Genomic DNA, 23,565 nt, shown 5'->3' on the forward strand with positions numbered 1-23,565 from the left:
CCATTCATTTTCTCCTGAGATACAGATCAGCTGGTGTTTACCGTAGTTGCTCGGTTGCCTAATTTCTTGGCAAAGACGCCACGCTGCCTGTGGCTGGATTCTTGGATGAAACCACCACTTTTGTATTAGCAATCAATCTCCAACCCACACGGGAGCGTGTCTGGTATATTGTTTGCTGTGTCACTGATACAGAAAACACAAATTAAACTAAATCAAAACAGGCCTTTGAGCAGTGGCACAACGCCAGTCACCTTTAATGTTTGATCTAGGTTTAAAACTAACCTCAACTTTGCCTCTTATATATTTAGTCTGGGGCTAAAACAAAGAGTGTTCCTGGCGGTTTTATCAAAAAATGTCATGAATGACCTCCTCCGCTGTTAGGAGGACATTCCATTCAACCTTTCACGGATAACTTCAATCTTAGATAGTTAAAAAAGGTCCAGTGTGTAATCATTAATGAACTCTGACGCGAGACTATAAGAGAGAACTCCTCCACTCACACCTCCCTTTCCCCCAAGCCCATCAGGGATCTATGGTGGCCTTTGCCAGAAAGGATGTCATTCTTCCTTGTTTATGTAGTAATCTTCCACTGCAAAATACAAAATGCACATTCTGGCTGGATTTGTCCATTTGGGCTATTGCAGAAACAAGAAGGCAGCCTCCCTCCACCCCACAGTACAATTAAAAATCTAAATGTTAGGCTACAAATACCAGATCTTTTTTATTGTAAGCAATTATAAATTTATATTAACCTATTAATGAATAGTACATTCAATTTCTGACAATAAACTCTTCTAAAACGCCATACCTTTAAGTGCCCTTATACAAAGAGTATCTGGTACCAGAAAGCTTTGAAATAAAACATATCCAGCGTGCAAGAATTTGGGTTTTTCTAAACAAACATAGGCTCAAACACAAGCTCTGCAGCGGCACGATGTACCATCAAATAATAATTTAGAAGTTAGAATTTACATCACATAATCCATAGCATCCTTAATAGTAATAAAGACAAACTGACGTGCTTGGTAGCTATGAATCAGAGTTTAAAAAGCTGCTAGCATTTGCCGATAATAAGCTTGGCTTTAGTTTCCCTCCGAGAACAAAGCTGCTCCTTCTTTGGTGTTTAACAGCAGTTGGCATCTGTAATGTTGCATTACCGCCTCCCTCTTCCTTCCTTTCCACACCTAAGCCATGTCCAATCATATCTGTTTCGTGTTCAGTGTCGCCAACTTGTCATAATTCAGCCTGATCTCATCACCAGTTTACTCACACAGTGCGTGCGTGTGCGACCTGATACCACGAAGTCTCAGACATCTTGACACAAAGACCAGCCACAATCTGGACCCAGTCTCACTTTCAGAGGACTGAGTGGACCACTGAAGTCCTCTACTTTGAGAAGCTATCATACTGTAGCAACCATCTTCCTCCCGCCCTCCATGGACACTTTGATCGGTATCCTTGCTGAAGCCTGTCTTGGGTTTCATGTGATGAGGTCATCATAATTCAGTTTTAATTCTGTGCATCAGATCTTTCTGGTCCACCATGTCCACCTGCCTGTTCCAGCGATGGTAAGCGAGCAGGGCAATGTTTTTCGCAGCCACTGAGCTCATCTCCATGGCAGTGCCGGCCCACTCGATTCCATTGAGGTAGTAGAGATTTGGGTGGAGCTCCAGAGGCGACAGATCCTGGCTGCTGCCGTAACGAGGGCAGGACTTCCATTCTGTCATCTGCACCGAGTAGTACGACCTGAAATGGAAAGTAAAGGTAAACCATGTTCAATAATTGTTATTACGGCTATGGCTTTGTGCAGTGAAGCAAGAGGCTTCCAAGTGTCTCTTAGTTTTAGTCTCCAAGTACTACAAACAAGAAACAACAATGGTGAAAAGTACGAGCAGCCGTTATTAGAATGACAACAATGTGAAGCTGAACAATCAGGAAGTGAATGCAGGTAACTGCTTGCATCATTTTCTTTCCAAATTTCTGCTCGTCCAGACTAAAACCATCCTGGAGAGCTATAACTACAGACATCAGCATTTTAAACTATTCTGATTTACGGCAGGCATACCTGAAGCAGAGTTTATGTGTTTTTATTATGTACAATTACAACCAGACATACTGTGTCCAATTATGTAGAAATTAAATAACAGCCCAAGTCAATATCAGGATTATTAGATTAAATGGAGAGGCTGACCTGAAGAGAGTTTTGAGATGAGGCTTGTCCAGAGGCTGTGGTGAAAATATTCTGTAAACTCCAGCCTCTTGCGGCTGCTTTCGCCTGAAGCCTGCCGAGATGTTGACTGGACAAACACTAGCCACGCTGTTGAAGAACAGATCAGGTGCCTCTGTTGTCAAGATGCTTGCGAAGGGGAACAGACGGGGATCCGGGTAGCTGAAGAAAGATGTGTTGAGGTAACCGTGGACAATGGTTGCTACAGTGGTGTGATAGTGGCTGGGGAAGCGGTCAAAGGGAGGCGAGAAGCCTTGGAACTGGATCTCAGACGAGACACTGGTATGGAGAGGCGTCGCCAACACGACTATGTCATACAGCTCCGATCCTGTTCCTGCTGCCGTGGTGAAGCTCAGCTGGTACTGGAACGCCTCTCCTAAAGGACAAATACACAAAATCAGCCAGGGTGTTTACATGCAAGTCCAATTTTAGACAATAATTTAACTAATAATAACTAAAATCGAGCTAGTCTTAGCCGGACTAACATAAACGGATAATGTGATTCATAGTCCGATTACTCCTGCATGTACACAGTTAGTCAGACTGGAGTACTGTTGCTGGAAATCATATGGCAGTGGTGTCTTTTCTTGGACAACACAGCAACCACATGAGCTCCATCTAATTTGTATCACGATTAACTCGGCTAATAAATAGATCTATAGACTTAGTCGGACTATGGCCTTAGCTTGTGCATGTAAACAACATGTTTCAAGCCGGTTCTGCATGTGCTGGCAGATATAATGTAGAAGAACTCCACGGGCATGCAGGTAGTTTATCAAAAACTGTTGTTAATGTTGTTATTGCATCAAAGCCCTCAGTATAAAACATTATTCAAATGAGCAACTGGCTCGGTGTGTAAATACATTCAGTCAGCATTGGGGGAAGTACCTATCTGGACGGGGGAGATGGTGTTGACTTCTGCCTTCAGGAGGTTCGCGTTGGCCATCTTCAGCAGGCCAGAACACACCAGTTTGTTTCCTCCTTCCACCGCCCACTGGTTGTTCTGGGTGCCAGCTAAAGATACAGCGCCTGAAACACACAGACACACTCACTCACTCACAACAGACAGTGCCAAGCTCTCCAAACCAATTACAAGCAGCCCACAAGCTTTCCTGTCTCTCACGCTCCCACAGGCCACCCCCTCCTCTCACCTTGCTTTCCTCTCTTCTATTCTTGACTGGCTGCTCCTTCCTTCCTTGTCTCCTGTTCCCTCCACTGTTTTTCCCTGTCTCCTGACCTACATCAGCAGGGACGTCGATGTTCAGCTCACAAGTGTCCTTTATTTAAAAACTGCAGCCCCCCCCCCCTTCTTACTTTCCTGCAGCCACTCACTCATCCTCACTCAGCACACCTTCCCTCTACTGCTCATTCCATCACTCCTCTGACCTATGAAGGCAGGAATGCTGACGTTCTGCCCGTAGTTGACCCTCATGATGGGCGCGATGACTTCATCGATGAAGCGCTGCGACACACCCAGCTCCAGCAGCGAATCAGAGAGAGGCCTGCGGGTCATGTTGATGAATCCAGCCCCTCCAAGAGAGTCCAGCAGCTGCTCCACCGAGCTGAAGGCGTAGCCATGGGCCTGGTACTTGTATATCCTTAATTACACATGGACACAAAGACAACACATACTGTAAGTGAAAATAACTATATGGATTTTTTTCTCATAACTTTGAATATAAAAATATCACAATATTCTCAGCAAATTTTTCTGTTGTGCATAACAATTTCTTGCATTCCTCATCCAAATAACTTTGAAGTTGACACTGCACACACACTATTGCCCTTGGTAGGACACCAGCCAAGTTTGACGTCTGTCAAGCAACCTGTTGGACAGTTATCAGATGAACAGACAGGAGTTTCTTGCATTTATAAATGCTGTAGATACGAGAAACGGACAGGGGAGGGATACGTATGCTCACTGTTGTTGACTGAGACAAAGACAGCGAGACATAGAATAATTTCCTGAGGGAGGAAATAGAGGTTGATAAGTGGTAATGCAGGAGGGGGCTGGTTCGTGTCAAGGAAACATGCAAAGATTCAACATCTTGGCCATAGTTGACAAATATGTATGAGGTTGTGCTTCACTTGATATCTGGAGCAAGTCCACTTGACCAAAAGGCATAATAATGTGACTGTTTTATGCTGTGTTGTTAAAATGTTGGAAGGTGTAGAGCACTGAATTTTCATCACAGTGGCCCGAAGCGATTTCCTGCAGATGGTTGTCGATATGTAAAAGAGACATCCTGCTCCGTCACACATACTGAGAAGACGTTCTGAAATGATTACAGCTGCAAATGCCAAAGCCGTAGGAAACAATTAGCGGCTCTGCACAGGCTTTGCCCATTGACTGCACAACACTAGACGGCAGTGTTGTGCAGTCATTCTATACCTGAGGAAGCTGTTTTAACAGTCTATGAGTCACTTTGTGAAAACAAAAGGGATTAAAATGGAATTGCTTTCACTGGAAAAGAAAATACCTTTGTTGCTCAACTCAATAACACAATTGATACCACAAACTTGATATCAAACTACATAATATTTTTAATATGTAAATGACATGCCCGACATCTACAACAAACGTACATGCAAACTAAACCCCAAACAGGATGCTCAAATGTCTTGCTTACCTCATGAATTTCTCCATAATCTCCTCCACCCACATCTGCAGACGGATGAAGCTGATGCCGTAGCGCCACCACAGGCGGAAAAGGTCCAGCAGGTACCAGTCTGTTTCCTCCAGAATCACCTCATCACCGTTAAACACCGCCATCTTGCCTGCCACACTGCGACGATACTTCAGACCTTGACGTGCCGACAAAAAACACACATTGAAGGCAGAGGAACGGGGGCGATGTAATATTTAATAAACCATGATTCTGCATTGATGCTAATTCTCTGAAACCTCTCTTTCATTTAAATGATGCTTAAAGTCCCTGTAATGAGTATCCTCCTCACAATCTTTGTCTTGAAAATATGTCTCACAGTGCAAAAACACACAGAAAAGCTCTGTCTGAAATTCCTAAAGATGAGGAAATGAAGTCGAGAAGGAGCAGACTCCTGCTGTGAGGCTGCAGGTACCACTGACAAAAGAAAGAGGGAGACAAAGAGCAGGGCTGAAGTTAAACCAGATCTGTGTTTAGTCGTTCAACTGAGACATGCGGTTTGATACCAAAGCATTGCACAAACACTGATCGACAGCAACGTTTGCAGACAGACGAGTATGTGGCAGTGTATTAGGAGGAGATGACAGAACTCCTCCAGTGGACACAGACTTGCATACACGCTTGAGGTGAGATCAAAGCACTTCTTTACACGTTTGTTGAACAGGAAATTTGATTCTGGTGCAATTACATTTATATTGAGTACAAATAAAGACTAAACCCCACTATAAACCATATAGGTCAGTATGTGTGTGGCGGCTCCTCCGGCGGACACGCCCCAGCATCTCAGAGTAGACAATATTCTGAATTTTACACAATTGGAAATCTAAATTTCATTGTTTCATTGTCATTCAAATTTCGCAACACATTTTCTGTATCAGAGGAGATGTATCAGGGACTTTAAATGCACCAAGACAAGGTGCAAGTAGCTTGGAAGTAGAACCAATACGGTATGTCGTCCAGTTAAGAAGATGCAGATGTGGTTCTGCTTAGTTAATTCAGACCATCGTTCTGTCTTCTTGACTGATGTTCGATCTTCCTGTCCAGCGTGTACACTGGAGGCACAAACAAAATCTGATCAAGTTTAAGACTTATTTCCATTGTTGTTACGCGTCATGTATCTCTATTCCACCAGTTTTCCACGACTTGTAACTCTGAACAGATGTTTCCTGGTGTCACTGGGAGTCATTTTTTTTCAGGCCAGCTTGTTTTATTTTGCTTCTCATGATTTAAAATCCAACCTTTCTCTCAAAGTATCTCGAGAAGACCATACAGAAACTAACCCTCAGCAGTCACAAACATACTATTACATAGTTACTGTTTCTTTGGCCTTTTATTCTGTGCTGTGTGTGTGTTAACCCACCAAGCTGTTTGACAAAGTCCTGCATGTGGAGGTTGAGGGAGTGAATGATGGAACCTCCGGACTCGTAGTCATTGTTATTGACAGAGATGGTGACGAGACGCCCCCCGACTTCACCCTTTTCATACACATCTAACTGCACTTCTGGACCGAAGTGCTGCCGCAGGAAGTGGGCCGTGGTGCTGCCTCCTATCCCCGCCCCAACCACCGCTGGAGGGTTCAAAGAGGAAGAATGGAAATTATTTCAAGGCAAAAACTCTATTTACACAGCAGTTTTCTTGTCTTGATGACCACTCAAAGCAAAGCCGATTTACGCTACAGTTCTGTCTATCCATTCACATCCATCATATTTAAGCAAGCTGGGGGCCTCCAAACAGCATAGGGCCCCCACAAAGCTAGAAACGGCCCTGATATTTGGTACAATTCTATAGTTTTATATTAAGGTGGATGCTTCAATTTAGTCCAGTGAAGTTTCTGCATTTTATTGCACTATATCTATATTTCTCTGTCATATTTATGTAATATTATGACTGTACACGGTAAAATATAGATATATGTATAATTACACATTTATGGAAGAGTATTAGAGCTTTAGGGCCAATTTTTAACATGGCCCTAATACTCTTCCGTACACATGGATTATGATTCAGCCGAGTTAGCATGTGAGGCTCTGAATGGAGGCTAACGTTAGCAGCTGGCTATGATGTCTACAACACATTTGGGCTCCTTTTCCTTCAGGTTTACCTATTCTGGACGGCGGGGCTCCGTCGACATTAACGTTTTCCTCCGGCTCTCCCACGACCACGCAGGCTGACAGCAGGACGGCGAACAACGGGAGCAGAGACACGAACATAGCGGCTTGAGAGCAGAGGTGACCGGGGAGAGAGGACGAGCCGAGCAGTGACCGAACTACCACATTATTACTTTCCCTTTCCTTCACATACAACAGTACGACAACAGTAAACACGTATCAGTTAACTATCACTGTACATACTTGTGTCTTTTTTAATTTTCGCAAATACTGCACAAAAATGGCCTGTAATTCGTGATAACAAGGCGTTGTTGAGCAGCATCACTGCGTCCGGCAACATCCTGTTCATTGGTCTCGTCCAATCACAGCCCTTAGCTGCTTACGTCAGATAATAAACGACTTACGTGCTTCACGTGCACGTGCGCTTTTTACGCAGCGCTGGATGACTGAGATGAGCCATTTTAACATTCATAGGCTAAATTTGACTTTGATTTGATTAACATCATAATTTTACCTGGTGAAAATGATATTTATATACGTCTGTAATTATTTTTTTTATTGGGAAGAATGGAGGTAACGTTAACTTTACCTTGAATTCAAACTAATTTGAAGTTTATTTTATAATTGGTTTGTGGACATCAGGGGACAGAAATTAACTGCGGGACATACTGTATTTGTTAACACGGGATCCTTTAGTATCTGAGTCAGTAAATACAGAGGTTTTAGATTAGGACTAATCTGTTCAGGGTGTACCCCACCTTTCAGGTGGGATTGGCATCAGCAACCCTCATGTGGAGGATAAAGTGTTAGAAGATGAATGGTGTACTTTTTTCTGTATGTCTCCATTGCAAAATGAATGTTTTAGAAAAAAAAATACACAGGATGTTTATTGAAAAACAGTGGAAGTTGCCTTTATTTCAATCACCAGAGAAAACTGCTGCAACATTGGAGTAAACCACTGGGCAGAAACTAACATTCACACTGAGCCAATGACTGAAACAATGACTGGCACAGTGGAGCTGTAAGGCTTGAAGATGCCTCAGACACATGCGCACGCACGCACACACCCACACACACTCACAGGCACACACTCAACTTCATTTACATCAGCTATCTTACACCTCTGTGGCTGCTTAGGCAGCAGCCTCATCACTGTCCCCCTTCCCTCTTATGTGGTCAGTCAGAGGTGAGGGACTAAGGATCACCTTGAGATCGGATGACCTCAGTTTCCTGCCGTTGTCTCAAACGCAGGGTTTTTTCAGAGCTAATAGGCGACATAACACGGAGACCTTAACCGTTCATCTCTATGGTACATCTCTAAGCAACGGAACCCCCAGTAATAACGCTGTGAGGCCAGCTGTGGGCCTGGAGGGTTCAGGGGGGTGTTGGGGAGGTCATGCTCTGGCCAAAGGGTGGACAGGAAGGGTTAGGACACTGGCCGAGAAGCTGAAGTGACTGGTCACTTGGTGGAGCGTCGGGTGGGCTCGGAGGCAGTGGGCGGAGGTGGCGGGCCACGACGGTCTAGGTCTTCAATGTAGAACATGATGAGCTTCCTGCGCTCCTCGGGGACGCACTCCAGAACAAGGTAACGCTTGTCATTCTGAAGGATTTTCTCCACGTCTTTCAAATGCTGCTCTGACTCCTGGATGAGCTTTCTCGACCTAGACAGAGGTCAATGTGAGACGTGCCAGAAGAAGAACATTAATTAATAATCAGTGTTTACACTTCTTTCTTTCTATTAAGACAAAGACACAATGGATGTGTTATAATTTTTTCCTGTGATTTTCCTTTTGTGATGTTTTGTTCATAAATACAATTTCAAAATTCTCAGGGACTTTCTAAAATTCATTCAAAATGCATTCTAAAAGGTCCAATGTGTAACAGGGAGGTTTACTTCCTGCTTGAAGCTGCTGTGAAATAAATGATATTATAAATGCTACTATTGACACTTGTTTTGATTATGTATATCCTGTGTGTGTGTGTGTGTGTGTGTGTGTGTGTGTGTGTGTGTGTGTGTGTGTGTGTGTGTGTGTGTGTGTGTGTGTGTGTGTGTGTGTGTGTGCGTGCGTGTGTGCGTGTGTGTGTGCGCACGTGCGTGCGTGCGTACAGACCTGTATGTGATGAACTTTGTCTCCTTTAGCAGAGTTCGAAAGTCAGCTTTGGCTATGATGTACTTGTCCTTGATGTAGTCCTCAAACTCGCGTTGTCTCTTCTACACACAAGACAGATCAGAACATCACACAACTGAATTCACACAAAAAGCATTTGAAATAACTTTAAAAAATGCAGTAAATGTGCACATATTTATAAAATCAATTCAGGGATTCTGCAGATTTTTAATAGCAAAGACTTACTCTGTCACTAGAGGAGAACTTGATACAGCGAGGATCCTCTTTGATGACCTTCTTCACTTCCTTCCATCCAGTAGTCAGAGTGATCTACAACATAAACAAAGATCTGTCAATACGATAATTAAATACATGTATGATCGATCTAAATCAGGTTGTTAAAACTATTGGTGTTACACTTAAGATGGATAATGATAATAAGATGGATAATGACAGACAATATTAAAGATCTCACCATGCTAGTCTCGTCCAGCAGCTGCCTGAATTGTTCTTTCTTCTTTTTGGCAAGCGCTTCAACATGTTCATTGAACAGCTTTTCCTTCTCCTCTCTCTCTAGCAGCGATGCCGACTCCCAGCGATGGTCCTTCCTCAGGTTACGCCGTGTGTCCGACCACGTGGCATCTGAAGATCGTACCTTAGGAATAAAGGAATAAATAAAAATGGTTAATTCCTGTAATCAATTCCAAATATTTAACAGATTGTAACAATATATACAGATTTTATATATTATGTCTAAATTAAATGTCTAGGAAGTTGCAATGTAGTTGTAAAACATGAATATCTTCAGTAAAGGACTGAAAAGAAAAACCTGTGACGCCTCACCATATCGGACATGAGAGCTTTAAAATGTTGGATGGCCTCTTCCCTCTTGTGCTGCTCCCTTTCCCGGTCGATCTCTTTGGTCTGTTCCGATCGAGCCTTCTGCACCTCTCGTTCTCTCTCTCGGAGACTGGCCTCGATACGAGCCTGCCGCTCCAACTCTCGCTCTTTGTCGATGTCCACGTTCTGTGCAGGTGACACACACATCATTTCTTTCAGTTCTGTTCTAGTAATCCAATAGTAATAATATAATGCATTTGTTTCATATATTAATTCAAAACTATCAATTATTATCATATTGATTTATCTGTAAATTATTTTCTTGGTTAATAGATTTAAAATGTCATTTTTGAACTATGTTGATTGAAATGACAATGTTTTCCAATGTCTCAATTTGCCCACAAACTAGAATTACTCCATTTGAATGATTTCTTTATTATTTTGAACAAAGAAACCAGAAATAATATTAACATTTAACTGAAAATCAGATCAAAAACAACAGCGCTCAAACCAATTTATCGATTATCAAAATAGTTGGCAGGTACTATAAGCAAAGTAAGTCTCACCATTGCACCATGTGGATCTGATACTTGAGTCTCACAACATTAATAACCTCAGGAGAGAATAAATATCCATTGTTCTATTTAACTTGTATCGATACACTGACATTTCCACATCATTAAATATAAATATGGTGTTTTACAACAGAGTAGAAAATCAGCATACAAACAGATGAATGGAATACAAATGCAGCAATAAGAGCATACATATACATAAAAGCTTATAACAATGTTTACTTACATCCAGAATCCTGTGCAACAAAGATAATTTTACAGCTGCTCATTGGGAGATCAAATATCAAAAAGAATATTCTCTTTAATTGCCACATAACCTATTTTTGTCATTAGTTTTTTTTCACAGCAGACATTTCGACAGGACAGAGGAAAAACATGTTTAAATAGATTCTGCAGCTTTAGGATTCATTAGGGCTCACAGTCGCACTATGAACTGAAGAGAGCCACTGTAAATGTTTATAAGTGACACTTGTGCTTTTCCTCCTAAATCATGTCAAAATCCCCTTGCTGATAAAGACATGTTCTTTCCATCTTTCTATAACACAGACGTGCTCCTACCTTGGCTTGTTTTTCCATGTACTGTTTGAAAAGTTCTTCTCTGAGCGCAGAGCTGTCCACAGACTTGTATCGAGGGTCAGTCTCCAGCCTCTCTTTAATTTTGCTCCATCGCTGGCCTCCCTCTATGTGCTGCTCATTGAGCAGATCAAAGAAGTCTTGCCTCACCTGAAACCAAACATAAGGGATATTCAAAAATGTCATTAAGTCAGTCGCAACTGGACATAAACACCTGGACCTGGATGAATGCGCATCTACACAGACGAAACTATTAAACGGTTCAACAGTGGCTAAGGAAAAATAATTAATTTGCAACCTTAATCAAAGTCTATTTTAAATGTGTGGAAAAAAACATGGAACATGATAGGAACCAAGCAGAGTCCCAGGAACATCAGCAGTATAAAAGACAAGATGCTGCACACACATTGATATTTGTGTGAGAGTGAGTCATACCTTCTCTCCTCTGGACTTGGAGTCCTCTTTATCTCTCTTCTTCATAGCTGTGATGAATTCCACAAAGATGGCCTCCCTGTCCTTCATCTTCTCGATGGTCTTAAATCGTGGGTCTCGTCCATGCTTCACCGCAAATTCACTGAACGTCGTCCTATAAACAAACAGAAGTTGAGAGACCCACATTTTGTCATGATGATAGAACACTCTCAGGCAAGTAAGTCAAGTCCATAACAGTTAAATAGATTATTAACCAACTCTACTTAAGTTAAACTATAAGCTAAAATCAGAACAAAAACCTCTCTGGCAAAAATAATAATCCTGAAATGGAATTGTTCTCTTCTTAGAAGGTAGGTACTGACTAAATATTTCCACACAAGATTAAATATCAGCAGCTGCAAACCACAGATATAAATATTAGCTATTAATGGAATGATGACAGATTCTGGTGAAGGAAAACAGGCCAGTCCCTTAACCTTGGTGTGAGCTTTGCATCCTCCATCATCCTCCTGAACTCGTCTTTGGCTTGCATCAACTTGTTCTTCTTTTCTTTCCTCTCCTCCTCTGCTCGTGTCTTCACGTACTGATCGAACACCTGCAGAGGACATCGATCGGGACTTTTGTCAAGGTCTTTTAATGAGTGCGTCAGTGCTATGAGACAGTGAAAAAGAGCAATGGTGAAACAGGAAAGAGAAAAACCAAACCTGTTTTCGCTCTTTTGGGTTGAGCAGAAGGTATCGTGGGTCAAATACAATCTTATGAAGCTCTTTGTCCCAAGTGGAGAAAGCAGACACCTACATGTATAAGAGACATTGAGTGCATTAGAAGCAGTCAGGTGTAACCATGAATGAAAAAAACATGAACTGCATAGGTCTACAAAAAACACAGAACTAGGAACATCCTTCTGTAAAATTCGAGAACAAACCATCAGGAAAACAGCATTTATTGTAGGTTTTTTTCACTGCCCATCTTGTCAAAAAATCTCCAGCACTATGACATGGTTCCTTTTACTTTGATAAACTGTGTAATGATGATAATAAAATAATTTGCTTACCCCTCTTTCCAGTAACATGTCTTTGAACTGGGTCATCCTGGCCTCCAGGGGCACTACAGCTCGTTCTCTGGCAGCTCTGAGTTCAGCCTCCATTGCTGCTTCCTTGTCTGAGTCTGCCTCCTTTACGTCCTCCTTCCTGCGAAGATGAAGATGTGGTCAGTCACAAGAGATTAAAAAAATAATAATCAAGTGATAGAGAAAGAAGCCACATGGAGAAGAGGCCAAAAAGAAAAGAAAGTGAGATACTTACTTCCTCTTTTTAGCTTTGGTTGGCTCCTCGTCCTGATTTTCTTCTGTAGCCATAGCTAATTCCGGCTCTTCCTTATTGACGGCTGTGAACATACAAGAACATCACTTAATGACCTTTGTTTACATTCAAATCACAGACTGTACTTACAATTACACAAACCATTAAATAACCTTGCACATAGTAAGAAACCATGAGTGCACCTATGGTTCTCTCACCACTGATTTTGCACAGAGATCAGATAAAGTGCTAAAAATAAGTCAACACAAGTGCTGTGAGTGTGTCTTTGTCCACACCTGTCTTCTTGCTGTCCTCCAAGCCTCTCTTGTGCGGCGGCTCCTGGATGTGCTTGTCGACGTCGGCTCGACCGACCAATTCCTCGGGGCGGTCCCACATGGACAGCCGCGTGGTGGGGTTGTAAAAAAACACACGATCATCCCCAGTCCACACCACACACCTGAGAAGAATTGATGGACAAAGACATCAAGAAGTGCTATAGAGACTGAAGAAGAAAATAAGAAGAATTAAAGTGGACAGTGGTGTACCATGGTGTGCCAGGAATAGGATTGGTTGCTATAGGCCGGGCTTTCTGAGCTGCTTTCTCCTCTTCTGTCATCTCCTCTTCTTTAGGCTCCTTGTTGAAGAAAAAAACATTTGAAGTGTTAACCTCTTCTTCACGGTTGCCCCCGGGATCGGGGGCAGCGTCAGACGCAGCGATAAAAGCTTCATAAAACCATATCTAACTTCAACAAACACAGACATGCTGCATACCCACAGAAAGGTCAGAAACTCAGCTAGAAGCTCATATAAATCATTCTTATGTTCACGAAACACAGTTAAAACACCGATTGATTAAACAGCAGGAGCGGAAAAAAACCGTCACAGCACACACATTGAAAAGCTGCACCGGAGCGCCAGCGTGATTATGTAAACAAAAAAAACACGTGTGGGCTGGACAGCGGAGAATCTACAGATTCCAGCGGTACAATTTTTATCACTCTACGACCAAGATTCACGGATCCAGCCCCAAAATAAAAGCAAAACAACAACTGACTTTCAAGAACTACAACCAGAAAGGTTGTCTTACCTTTGCTGTTTATGAAAATAAATTATTTCCACCAGAACAAAACCCCTTCTAATGAAGAACTACACTTCCCAGCATGCTTTGGGGACAAATCCCGGTCTGATTTACCATTACAGAGCGACATTAGATCGTTCTGATTAGAGAAGGGCGAATGTCCGCCTAAATGCGTCATATGCATTTATGTCCTTTTGACTCTCTAATGAAGTGATTCACACGCATTTGGAGACCGGGGTCTGATTTTACCGGTTTAGACGTTTAAAACGAGCTGTCAATCACCCTAATTGACCAAGGTAAGCCAGAGCTATGGTGCTGCGTAACTGAAGACACTTCAGAGCCACAGAGTTATTATTACGCAACGCACAGGGAGCATCGATTTTAGGCGAGTTATTATACTTTTTTTTTTTTTTTTTTTTCAAAACAAGTTCTTTTTAGATCTGTAGTGACATATAAATAAAATTTGATTGGTTTTTAATAATTTGGTACCTAAGAAATCTCAAATGGCACAGATGGTGCCAAGCTGTGCCAAAAGTGAGAACGCCCAGACATCTCTTTACTAAAACCGCTGTAATTTCACTCTGCTTCATTTCAGCAGCATCAGACTTTGCACAGCTCATGTCCACATGTTGTTACATGATCTCCATGTGTTTTTAAGCTCCTACTGCATATTTTAAAGGTGATATTTGCTTTAAAATGCAATATTTTTTTAGGCGAGAGAAAAAAATCCTTCATTTATGCTGTGTTCCATGTACATTTACTCTGACACAGTGACATCTACAGTGAAACTTACACCTCTGGTGGAATCTCACAAGTGTTATCTTTATTTTGATACCAAGATAATCCACATAGAGCTTGTAACTGCATAGGTTTACTCTATTTAGTTTGGGCATGTCATTTTCGAGCAGGGACTCCAAAAGGAGGGTCAGGGAAGAAGAGGTTAAACTGCACTGCAACTTTTCTTTTATTTATTTTATTGTTTTATTCTGTTCTTCGATTGTGTAATAAGTAAATGTTCAAGCTGTTTAAGTTTAAGAAGTTTATTCTAATGCTATAAAAACAAAACACATTTTAATTTTCACATACATATGACTGAACCTTTAACACCTGTTGTAGGACAGGTTTCTTTGTACGTATATATACAGCTTTCTTTTTTGATTTCCATGTGAGAATCACTCCAAATCTAAAAATGTCAACCTTTAACATACCTCCTTCTCATTGCTTGAGTTTTCTGTTTTGATATCTTCAGCCTCCAGCTCCATTGCCTCGGCTTCTTCTTGGGCCAAACGCTCCTTTGCTTTTTCTGCTTCTTTTTCTGACGACAGTGAGGAGAAAAAAGTTCAAACACAAACATATGAATATACAATAGTCACATTCCAGTTTGAAAAGTAAAGCCCAGGATGTAGGGTTGAAGAGGCAGCTTGCTACTTGGGGTCAACTCTACTGGCAAAACAAACTCTGTTTGAATGGAATGATATGGAATGGAAGCCTTTGGGAAAATGAGTTTTTACTGGTGACTTGATTTATTATGTAAAAAATAACATCTTCCTGAGCAGTTAATGGTCTCAATTAATGATTATCAGGTAGTACTGTCAGATAGGTGCCTGTTTGCAGACTTCCAGGTGCTTGCGAGTGTGTCAGAGTGCACACAATATCCACAGTGCCTACCCTTCTCCACCAGGGCCTGTGGTTTCTCCCAGGTGGACTCCAGTGTTCGGTTGTTGTAGTAGTATGTTTTCCCATCAGCTGTTTTGTACTCTGACCACTCGGGAAGGTGCAATGATGCAGCCATGGAGGCAGGAGCTGCTGACAGAGCCAGCTGGGGGTGCATCATGGAAACTAAAGGCGGGCCCATACCAGGAAGCATACCTGAAATTAGTCAGAGAAAAGACAGACCATGATTAACTGATGACCATATCTGAGCCAACAAGAATAGTAGTATAGTGGCCTAAACTAGAGAAAATGCATTAGTTAAGACATGATCTTGTGTAATGACATGCTCCAGGTTGTCTATTGATAAGTATCTGTCATCATCTAAAAAAGTAGATTATTAGGCAAGTGAACCAGAAATCTGTATTAACTCATTCTGTAGAACGTCCAAACATAGTTTACTGACAGTAAACACGACATACATAACCATACAAGGCACTGACCACACAGACGACCATGCCACAAAAGAGAAGAACCACACAACCACAAGTAGTTCTAACTAAAGACAGCCAGAAGCTAGCCTTTAAAATGGCGCTCACGAACATTGTGTGACTAACACACTAAAAGAGGACTGTGCCTAACAATCAGTGATGAATTGGCCCAATTATCTAACAATTCAGTGGCTGATTTTTCAAGTGTGTGTGCCCTGATTTACCAGTCACAGTAAACAAAGCAAAACAACTGCCTAGCAGGTCCTGAGGACAACGCGCAAACAAAGAGTATTCACCGGTCAGTGAAGAGACTTAAACTCTAATGTTTGAATCTGAGATTACTTTTATTTCCTGTTCGCTTTAAACAAAATGCTGCAAAACAAGGCCAGTAGAACATCTTAAAAAACATGGTGGTGGTGGTGAAATGTTTTATGTGACATATTGAACACTGTACACTGAATGGATCATGTTGACAGCATTCACCACAGTGCCACTGTTGGAGGTTCCCATATATTTGATGTGGACATCATGCACTACTACCATGCTACTGTAGGTCTCAGAGGCGAGCGGTTGGGTGTTTACCGTTAGCACTGGGGCCTGCCTTTACACACGGCGCACCTACTATCTGCATCATTGCTACACCTGAAAGAACAATGGACAAGCAAGCATCTGGTTGAAAACAGCAGGACACGAGACATCAGCTACTATTGTGTCGTTTGTGGCCCTACTCAAACAACAGAAGGCCAGAATTGTGGATTGTGCACTCTTTCTAACACCGTCTTTACAGGTTAAAGTAATATTGATAGCAGGGTGAATATATCAAACAAATAAAGAAAGAAAAACATGAAAGACTGAATACTAAACATCTTAAACTCAATCAGGAAGCACCCCTGGTATGTATCATCTGAATAAATCCAGGCCCTAATTTAGACCTCGACCTATCTGACCATATTTTTGATTTGATTATGCCAATCAATACTTCCAGAGACAAAGAAACAAACAGACCTAAATTAGCTTTTTGTTTGAATGAAGGACAGAGAGAAACAGAGGAGAAGAAAAAGCAACAGGTACAGATCAGAAACAGACATAAAGATAAGTGGAGCATTGAAAGGACATTCTACATGTATAACCTGTGAAAGAGTCCGTTCCTACAGCCACAAAATAATTCTACCCTCCTGTGGAGGTTCTGGACTCCATCACCTACCTTCATTTACTGTTGTCACAATAAATATGTTAACGATGCTGAATCAGAGTTTCCACAGAGACAGTAAACTCAATTGCAGTTTTGACAAAACAACACACAGCTGAGACGCTCAATGGCATCAGCGTTATTCAATAATCAAACCTGGTTAACATACCAAAAATATTCATAAATATGTTTTATGAGTAGTGACCTGATAACACATTACAAAGTCAAATCTGAGACAATGAAATACAGCACACCTTTTAAACAAGGGTTGTTGTAAGACTAGTGGAGCAGAGTTTTAAATATTGGGTGGTGAGTAGGGCTAGGTTTAAAAATATGAATTATTTTAGAAGATTCAACATCAATTCATAGAATGCCTGTACCCTGAACTGAAATTAGCAAGACTTTCAAATGACCACGATAGTCTCCCGTGACAGTGAGAGCGAACAACTCTCAGTCACATGAGACTAAGCTAACAAGTCTGGAAATGTGTTAATTACTTTGCAATTGATGTTGCAGCTCCATAAATACCTACACCCGCTGCTATTCAGATGCTTTGGGGTCATGATTGTTCGCTCGGGGGGACATTTTTCTTTGTTTGTCCACAATCGACACCTCAAAACAACATAGCATCACTGTTTTCTTCTGATAAGCAAAGATGACATGTATGCAGACCAGGCTGCACAACAACTGGATAACTTAGTAACTACTTTAAAATGTCTGCTGTGTTTGTAGGCTGTATATATTGAACTTCAAATGGTATGACTGTACTGTAGAGATGTAGAGTGTGGTCAATGGTGATATTAAATAAAATCAACATAAAAAATAAAGTAACTACCTTGAGGACATTTTACAACAATCGGGTATGGAACAATATCAGTAAACAAATCATATCAAAAATGTATGTATTTACTCAAAAAACACTATGGATGCAAAATCGATTCAATTTAAACAAAGATTCTAGTGGAGTGCAATGTTTGTTATCTCTATCAACTTGATTAGTGGATATACACGATATAGACGATTAGTAGTAGCCTGATATTGTGACCTGAACGTTTATGCGTTCTTACCTGGTAGAGGAATGTGCATGCCAGGCAGGGGCACCCTGAAAGGTGGCACCATGACAGGAGGGAAGGCAGGTATGGCTGTGGTGGGCTGGGCCACGCTGTGAGGCAGGCCCGCGGGCAGCAGTGGCACAGTCTGCACCGCTGTAACAGGCGATGGCATTGTGGAAACAGTCACCACAGTGACTGGAGACACTGCAACAGTCGAGGACACTGTGGCAACAGGGGGATGGTTTGCTACAACAGAGGCTGTTGGGAACATCAAAACAAACGAGGTTTTCATTTCTGCTTGTGTGTGGATAAATAATAATCCACTTTATTTACATTATCAGAATCTCACAGTGCTAATGGATCGGTGTATGCTGGATTAAACACTATTCTCACCTGCGATGCTCACAGAAGGCGAGAGGGAGGTGGTGGAGTCTGGACCGGAGGTAATTGTGCGGGAGGGGGTTGTGGCAGGGGCCTGAGACAGGGAGGCAGCAGTGCTGGCTGTAGTGTTGACAGTGCTCGAACTTGCAGCTGCAGTCACCCCCCCACTTACCCCAGCCCCCGCAGGCCCAGCTCCGACCAGAAGAGGGTTGAGCTCAGACTGCTGTATGATTTTCACACCATCTGGTTTGCTCCACGATGACTCTCTGGTCCTGGCATTGTAGTAATATGCCTGTGGAAAAAAATAACAGGCACAATGAACACATGTAAATTGGTGAAAAACAGTGAGAAAATAAAAGTTAAAGGTCCAGTGTGTGACATTGAGGAGGTTTTCTTCACAGAAATGGAATAAACTACCCAAAAGTGTTGGCAAGAGTGTATTACCACTTACAAATAAAAATAGTTTTACTATATTCTTAGAATAAGCCTTTAAGTCAAGGGCCTTGCTTTACAGAGGCCACCATGTTTTCACCAGGGTTGCCAGATATTTGCAACAAAATGTCACAATACGACCAGACATCATTTAAAGTCCGACTGAATTACTATCATTGCCAAATGGATTGTAGCATTGATTAAGACAGGACAACTGTTCCCGTGCATGATCTGCAGATCAATGGCAGATGAGAGTGCCTTGAGAAAAATTGCAGTATTTCAAAAATTGATTGAATGAGATAAACGTTCTGATAAAAAAAAAAACCCAGTTAAAATCGTCTGGAAAATGTAAAAAAAAAAAAACACAGAGGAAGAATTAGACAAAATGGAGAACACAGAAAAACTGTTAAAAATCCGCAGAAACCGCAGAACTGGCAACCTCAGTTTACAGCAGCCCAAATGGACAAACCAGCCAGAGCGTGCATTTCACATTTTCAAGCAGTAGCTTACCACGCAAACAAAGAAGAACGACATCCTTTCTGGTATGTGAAGGCCACCGTAGTTCCCTGTTCTCGCTTTGGAAAGGAAGGGGTGAGCGGAGGAGTCCTCCCTTTGTTGCACTCTGCAGTCTCACCATTAGATGTCACTAATTTGTAAACACTGGACCTTTAATTATAAATCTAGACATTCAATAGATAGTGGTTTTAAACCTGTGCAGTGAGACCTCAGGGTTACCATCATAGACAGGTAGGAAAACAGACAATTTACCACACGATTCACTGTGTGTATGAGTGTGGAATGGGACACAGCAGTGCAATTTTAAGCTGATTCCTTTTGGCAAAGTTAATCACTTCAAGTATCTCGTTTACAAGCTTTATCCTGACAAAACGTCAACTCAAAAATATTTCCCTTGGACTCGAAATCAGCACACATCCCTTTGGACCAGTAATGCTGCTTAAACCAAGACCTCTGGCCATTACTATATTAATATATGAGAATCAATATTTATTTCTCCAACCCCTTTGTGACAGTTGAAACATACAGTAACACTGCTTTGTGTTTTCCAGCTTACCTTTCCCTCCGACGTCTTGTTCTCTACCCAGATTTCCTCAGAAGGGTTGAGTACAGGGGTTCCAGAGCTCGGAACAGGAGGCATCCCTGGAGGGAACAGCATCCCTGGAGGAGGTGGAAGGTTACCAATGGGTGGGGGAAGAAACGGAGGTCTCTGAAAGAAGAGAAGACATAAACTCAGCATTAGGTTAAAAAAAAATGTAAGAAAAAGACCAAGGATTCTAAATTCACAACAGCATCCTCTATCACAACGAAAAGCCTGCGAATATATCACCCCATGAATTCAATTATGATGTCTGCACATCAATTTTTTTATCACTGAAAATAATACTGCAACTAAGAACCAATTAAGAAGAGCAGTTTATGAAAAGCCATACCCCTCCTCTGCTAGAGATAACACTGCTGGTATACATACAATGACTTCAACACAATATGGACCATACCTCTGCTGAAAGATTCACCCTTTTCTTTGGACATAATTCACACATGTAAATATAGTCTTGAGGTATTTAACCGACTCTTGACTCTGACAAACAGAAAGAGGAAAAAAGTCTTAATAAGAATAGTTGGAAAAAGGCAGCCAACAGTCACTGTTTTTGATATTATGACATTGCAATACATGTGGTGGACTTCTGAAGTGTGTAACTTAAATATATGCGACATCAAAACCATTGTTAAATGAATTCATACAATGCTGATTCAGTAATCAGCTTCACACTCTATCTGTGATGTTTTGTTTTTGTGTCACCTGGCGACATCCCTGTGCTGCCATGCATTTTGTACATGTTAAAAACAAAATTATTGTCAGGTTATTTTGGCTGAAACATAATCACTGGCTAAACAATATGACTTTCAAAACGTAATGTAAAGCGGTCCTCACTAATGCGTAGAATTGACTATTGCCCTAGTGATATTTAGGTTACATCTACTTTCAATAAAATACACACTGCAAAGTCTTGCCTTAGAATGAAAGTCATACCACCCAAAAACCACCCAAATTAGGCTTAAAACAGAACTTTGACACAACAGTATAACATACAGCTAGCTGCAAGTTGAATTGAGGTACTTAAAAATAAAACTTGCATTCTTTACAAAAAGAAACCAATAAAAAATTAACTATGTGTAACATTTTTTAAGCAGTTAACATTTTCTCTTTTTTGGCATTTTTCTTTCGGGGACAAAATCACATTTACCTGTAAGTGAGGAGGTCCAATGGGTGGGGGCATGGATCCTGGAGGAGGGATAGGTGGCATGCTGGGGTCAAAGGGAGGACGTGCAAATGGGGGTCGTGGCGGAGGTCCCCTCATCATCCCAAAAGGAGGCGGCGGTGGCCTAAGAAGTGGTGGTGGACCCCGTAACACCGGGGTCTGGACAGGTGCAGGTGCAGGGCCGGGTACAGGCCCGGGTGCAGGGCCAGGGACAGGACCGCGGAACCGCACTGCCTGCTGCACCATTCTATTAGAGAAAAGTAAGCTTTAGTTGGAATCACTGGCGAAAACGGGTGCACATATCATGAAAATGCAGTGGGGAAGTCATGATATTGCTCAGAGGGGTTGCTTGTGTAGCTTGTCTGCCTTTGATCTGCCCATCATTCATTCATATACTTGGAAATTTAGAATCAAACCATCAAGCCTATGATGCAGCCAATCATAAAAGCCACACTCATGACATAACCAAAACAGCAATACTACAGCTGATAATGGTTACTCTTTAGCAAATAGAGCATTAAGACAGTCATAGTTCAAAAAAGGTAAACATTTAAAGTGTATACTATGTTAACAACATACATTGCAGGTCATGCAATCAAAACATTTATAATACTATTGATATGATTATCGAGCATGTAAAATGCTTTCAAACACAAAGCCTTTTATTTACCAATTATTTAATACATAGTGTATTTTAACACTTTTAGATGGGTTGGGGACACCTCTAAAGTCTGTGTCTGTATTTATGCTCAGTGTCACCACACATAATGAGTTTGTTGATAGATCAGATGCTTCTCCACAGACATTGTTGTATTTTAAAGTGGACCGAGTTTTTTGTGCAACTGTTTTAACAATGGGTAATTTTGTAAATGTTAAGGGTCTCTGAAAACCTTTAAAACAAACACACACATACACCCAAAGGGAATCTCTTATTTCAACAAGGCAAGCAGAGATGGCCGACTTCAACTCTGTTGGTCATATTGGCAAGTGCAAGCGTGGAAGCACAAACACATAGACTACTAAAAACAAGAGCTAGAGAAATACCACTTTTGTAGATTATTTGTCTTGTATTTAGCTCTGTGTTTACTATTCGATGAGATTACATTTTAATTATCCCACCACACCAAGGAAACTCATTTGTTATTGCAGTGCCGATGTGTCCTTGGGCAAGACACTTAGCCCCAAGTTGCTGTACCAGCAGTGTGTGAATGGGTATGAAAGATGCGTGATAGAATGGCTGGATGAGTGCACAGTATTACTGCACAGATCTGTATGGATACACACAGGAGATGTAATATAGCCGATGATTAAATGCTGAATTATTCAAAAGTCTGTCCTATTGGAAGACTATATATTTGGAACAAAAAAGCAATTAATGAGATAATCGGTTACGAACTTGACAAACAGAAATTCAAAACACTGAGCAGTCGCGAAGTTGTGCGCCCCTGCTTACTAATGAATTTAGCATAGCGTAGCTAGCGGGCTATTATGCACCAACACAGCGCACATTGTAAATGTAGGGGCTGTGTCTGAAAACGGCGCCTGTAATTCAACCAGTCCGTCCGATATAGGAGGAGAATGTGTGGCAGCAGTGTTTGGTGAGGCTGCCGGTGTCTACCGCGTGCCACGAGCTCAGAGCAGAGGCGAGCCTCTTGGAAACACAGGCTAGTTAGCTACAAGCTACTTAGCTAGCTTGGTCACACTCCCACGTAAAACCAGTGTTTATCAAACCTTTTCCACCAAAAGCGACTTTGTACTAAATTGCAGTGTTGTGTTTTTTGTGCCGCCTTGTAGATATTGGATTTCCCATTTCATTGGCTTTAATCTGACCTGTTGTCGTTGAATCCAATGGTCTCGCTCTCCGCCTGGTCCGCCATTACAGGAAAGTGTAACCAGTCTTCCTGGAAACGCCCCTTGGTGATTTCTGCGTTTCCCATTGGCTCAAAGTGAATGTCAATCACAGAGAAGTCCGAGCTACGTGAGCTCTGATTCGATGGCGATATTTGCGCTTCGGTACAGTTTTTCATTGCGTCTTTGTTCAAGTGGTGTGTGTGTGTTTTTGTATTTAGGACATTTTCTGGTATAAACACTGACCTTGTCAGGGCCAGTAGTCCTCGTGGAGACTAAAACCTGGTTCTGGAGTGGCACAACCTCATTTTTAGGAACAGGATAAGTTTGTGCGT

At 41.7% G+C, this 23,565-nt stretch overlaps 2 protein-coding genes across 3 annotated transcripts; both read right to left on the reverse strand.

Moving 5' to 3' along the window:
• Positions 1 to 1,496: 1,496 nt before the first annotated feature.
• On the reverse strand, positions 1,497 to 7,115 carry pcyox1l (prenylcysteine oxidase 1 like; the record flags this gene model as incomplete). The annotated part of the gene is made up of 7 exons (XM_083889971.1): positions 6,995 to 7,115; positions 6,254 to 6,460; positions 4,858 to 5,032; positions 3,614 to 3,825; positions 3,116 to 3,256; positions 2,192 to 2,603; positions 1,497 to 1,746 (listed from the first exon to the last, which is right to left on the reverse strand). The coding sequence occupies exons 1-7, from the start codon at positions 7,101 to 7,103 to the stop codon at positions 1,497 to 1,499; spliced, it is 1,506 nt and encodes a 501-aa protein (XP_083746097.1). The 5' UTR covers positions 7,104 to 7,115.
• An 814-nt stretch (positions 7,116 to 7,929) lies between these two features.
• Positions 7,930 to 23,290, reverse strand: tcerg1b (transcription elongation regulator 1b (CA150)). Of its 2 annotated transcripts, XM_083889196.1 has the most exons (22): positions 23,213 to 23,272; positions 21,368 to 21,629; positions 20,176 to 20,328; positions 18,844 to 18,963; positions 18,684 to 18,765; positions 18,306 to 18,548; positions 16,632 to 16,691; positions 15,577 to 15,777; positions 15,117 to 15,223; positions 13,376 to 13,464; positions 13,127 to 13,287; positions 12,834 to 12,915; positions 12,584 to 12,719; positions 12,234 to 12,323; positions 12,006 to 12,124; positions 11,533 to 11,683; positions 11,083 to 11,247; positions 9,953 to 10,135; positions 9,585 to 9,764; positions 9,356 to 9,439; positions 9,113 to 9,213; positions 7,930 to 8,662 (listed from the first exon to the last, which is right to left on the reverse strand). In XM_083889196.1, the coding sequence occupies exons 1-22, from the start codon at positions 23,257 to 23,259 to the stop codon at positions 8,461 to 8,463; spliced, it is 3,018 nt and encodes a 1,005-aa protein (XP_083745322.1). In that variant the 5' UTR covers positions 23,260 to 23,272; the 3' UTR covers positions 7,930 to 8,460. The 2 variants fall into 2 exon arrangements, with proteins under 2 accessions (XP_083745322.1, XP_083745323.1); XM_083889197.1 differs by having other exon boundaries at positions 18,684 to 18,963; positions 23,213 to 23,290.
• Between the last annotated feature and the right edge of the window lie 275 nt (positions 23,291 to 23,565).

This window comes from Microchirus variegatus, assembly GCF_963457635.1.
Source record: "Microchirus variegatus genome assembly, chromosome: 5".
Lineage (NCBI taxonomy): Eukaryota > Metazoa > Chordata > Actinopteri > Pleuronectiformes > Soleidae > Microchirus > Microchirus variegatus.

Bases quoted from the DNA above. Each gene is read 5' to 3' on its own strand.
- tcerg1b (XM_083889197.1), bottom strand. From the start codon at position 23,259: ATGGCGGACCAGGCGGAGAGCGAGACCATTGGATTCAACGACAACAG. The intron at 13,288-13,375 runs GTACACCACTGT...AATTCTTCTCAG, and splicing joins CCTATTCCTGGCACACCATG to GTGTGTGGTGTGGACTGGGG. The intron at 11,248-11,532 runs GTATGACTCACT...GTTTGGTTTCAG, and splicing joins CCAAGTCCAGAGGAGAGAAG to GTGAGGCAAGACTTCTTTGA.